This window comes from Athene cunicularia (assembly GCF_003259725.1).
Source record: "Athene cunicularia isolate RWA chromosome 7 unlocalized genomic scaffold, athCun1 chr7_part1, whole genome shotgun sequence".
NCBI lineage: Eukaryota > Metazoa > Chordata > Aves > Strigiformes > Strigidae > Athene > Athene cunicularia.
The window spans coordinates 4,209,982-4,212,326 of record NW_020799107.1 but is presented as its reverse complement, the minus strand read 5'-3'; the positions used below and the strand labels follow the sequence as shown (position 1 = coordinate 4,212,326).

The following is a 2,345-nucleotide window of genomic DNA, read 5'->3' as shown; positions in this document are numbered from 1 at the left end:
AAAAAAAAAAAAAAAAAAAAAAAAAAAAAAAAAAAAAAGTGGTGTGTAATTCCTTTGAAATATATCAAGCCATTCATAACTTTGAGTGTATAAGACACAGAAGAGACCCTCGGGGCATGTTGAAAGTGGCATCCAATTACCTAAGATCTCTTCATACTTGCTTCAATGTCTTCCACCTCAGGTGACCCTGGCAGTTTAAGTGCAAATGTATTTCAGATAAATAGGTTTTGAAATGAGACGCAATACCTATTGGATGAAAAGGTAACCTCAAGCTGCTCTTATTTTGTTATGTACACTGAGATATGGGTCCCTTTTTTGAGATAACAGTTCATGATATGAATGAATTATTGATAGGAGGGATGGCTCCCTGGGTCACTACAGTCTCAGCAACATTTAAGAACAAATGAATGAGCACTTCTGCACTTAATGACCTGAATCAAATTAATCGACTGAGTAGCAATTAATTGGGTCTTTGTTTTACAGATATGCACACCTGTGACAGTTTTCTGCATTCACTTTGGAGTCTTCCAAACCTGCACTTAAAGCTACATGTCCAGCAAAACTATATTCATCACAAAACCTGCATAAACCAGCTTATTTGCAGAATAAGTTTGTGTGTTCTGATCCTATTCTCAGTAAAGTTTTGCATGGAATAAAGAACTAGCATTAAAAGGGATTAGTAGTCTCAAGATTTCTTTTTTCTTGTCTGCTATACCTTCTTGTTTGAGGAGCAAACAGTAAAGAAAAAGGTGGTACTTGTTCTGCATTCTTTTCAAAAGTTGTAACAACAGCATTGAACTGAATTGTTTGAACAGCTTTATTCTGGGAAATTGATGCTTCTGATTTGGGGATCTTGTTTTCTTCATAACTCGTTTTTAATGTTTGCTTTCACCCCAGGTCATGCAAAATCATGGTGTGAGGCAGAGATGGTGAGAAAAGCCCTGGAACTCCAGTGTTGCAATTTTCAGTCCTCCCTTTCGTTAACTCTGCTCATCAGCAGCAATACCCAGGTTTGCTCTGCCACTTCTGGGATTCTTTCAGTTTGTGCAGCTGAATCAGGTACTTACCTTTTATCTTTGTTGGGGAGCACTAAGGATTAAAAATCTTCTTTGGGCTGTACCCATTGACTCCTAATTAACATGAAAAAATGCTTTACCACAGAGGCTTTACCACAGGACTTCTTTTTTCACATGCATGTATCTCACATACAGCACACACTAACTGTTCACATACAGTCTCAGTGTGCATTCCATATGCACACAAAAGTTCCAGATGTGCTGTGTATCTTGTTTAGTTGACTTTATTCTTCTGTAAAGCCAAGAGAAATATTAATCATTCATTTACTGTTAGGGGATGGGTCTTCTTCTCATGTTTCAGTAAAGGGGTTGGAAAAGTAAAGTAAGCCAATTTTTTTCCTATTTAAGGCCAAAGCTGGGGAATGCCTGTGGCTGAGTTCTGTACATGGCCCGGTGCTGGAAGGGCAGGGAAAAACCGATGTTGCTATTTTGAATAGATTTTTCTCCCCCCCCCCAATTTTTATTTTTGCACAGAGAGTCTCATGTCTAATATTTAGACATGATGAGCTTTGTGCAAAAAGTAACTTTGCTCATTCTTGCCGTGTTTCAACCCTCAGTTATTTTGGCACAACAAGACGGTGAGTAATTCAAGTTTCTTATGATTTAATGTTTTTATTTTTATTTTCACCACTGATTTTAATCGCTTGTAAGAAATGCGTATTCATGAATCTCACCAGAACACTATTCCTTCACTAATTCAGCAAGTCAGATATTTAATACTGAAGCTGAAAGCTGCAGGAGTTTGCATTACCATCCCAAAGGTTTCTCTTTGCTTTACTTTCTTCTGCGGTTAAAAGTGCTGTACAGCGTTTTCTGCCTTAGCTGCGTTTGTTCTTGTTCTTACTTGTTTTCCTACTACGGACACTGGAGAGTTTTTAAACTATTTCTTTTAACTCTAGGCATAACATTTTATCTGTTAGCTCTGTGCTGCCTGGAAGTTATTTGCCACAAGTCTTTGATTCCAGCTTTTTTATTTTGAGTTCTCTTTTGTACTTGTGTGTTTTCCACTGGCAGTGCGGGGGTTTGATTAAACAATTTGCGTGTGGAAAACAGCCTTAAAATTCTAACCAGTTTTGATGAAACAGTTTTTAAGAGCAATATATGAATATATTGCAGCTTATGGGATTTTTACTTTGGCATGAAGCAGGAGGGTAAATTAATTCCCTCAGCTGAAATAGTTTGAATTGTGCATCTGCAGGCTGCTTTGGTCCCTCATGAGACTGATTTACAGCTGATGGTATCTGGGAGTCTGTGTGAGTATGTGTGTGT

General features: G+C 37.8%; 1 protein-coding gene across 1 annotated transcript in view; it reads left to right on the top strand.

The window, feature by feature from the left end:
• The first annotated feature begins 1,440 nt into the window (after positions 1-1,440).
• The window catches only part of COL3A1 (collagen type III alpha 1 chain), a 51,835-nt gene continuing 50,930 nt past the window's right edge, over positions 1,441-2,345 (top strand). Inside the window, exon 1 of the mRNA XM_026852835.1 lies at positions 1,441-1,654. Within this exon, the coding sequence (XP_026708636.1) occupies positions 1,576-1,654 (79 nt within the window). The 5' untranslated portion in view covers positions 1,441-1,575. The remainder of the gene's footprint in view (positions 1,655-2,345) is intronic.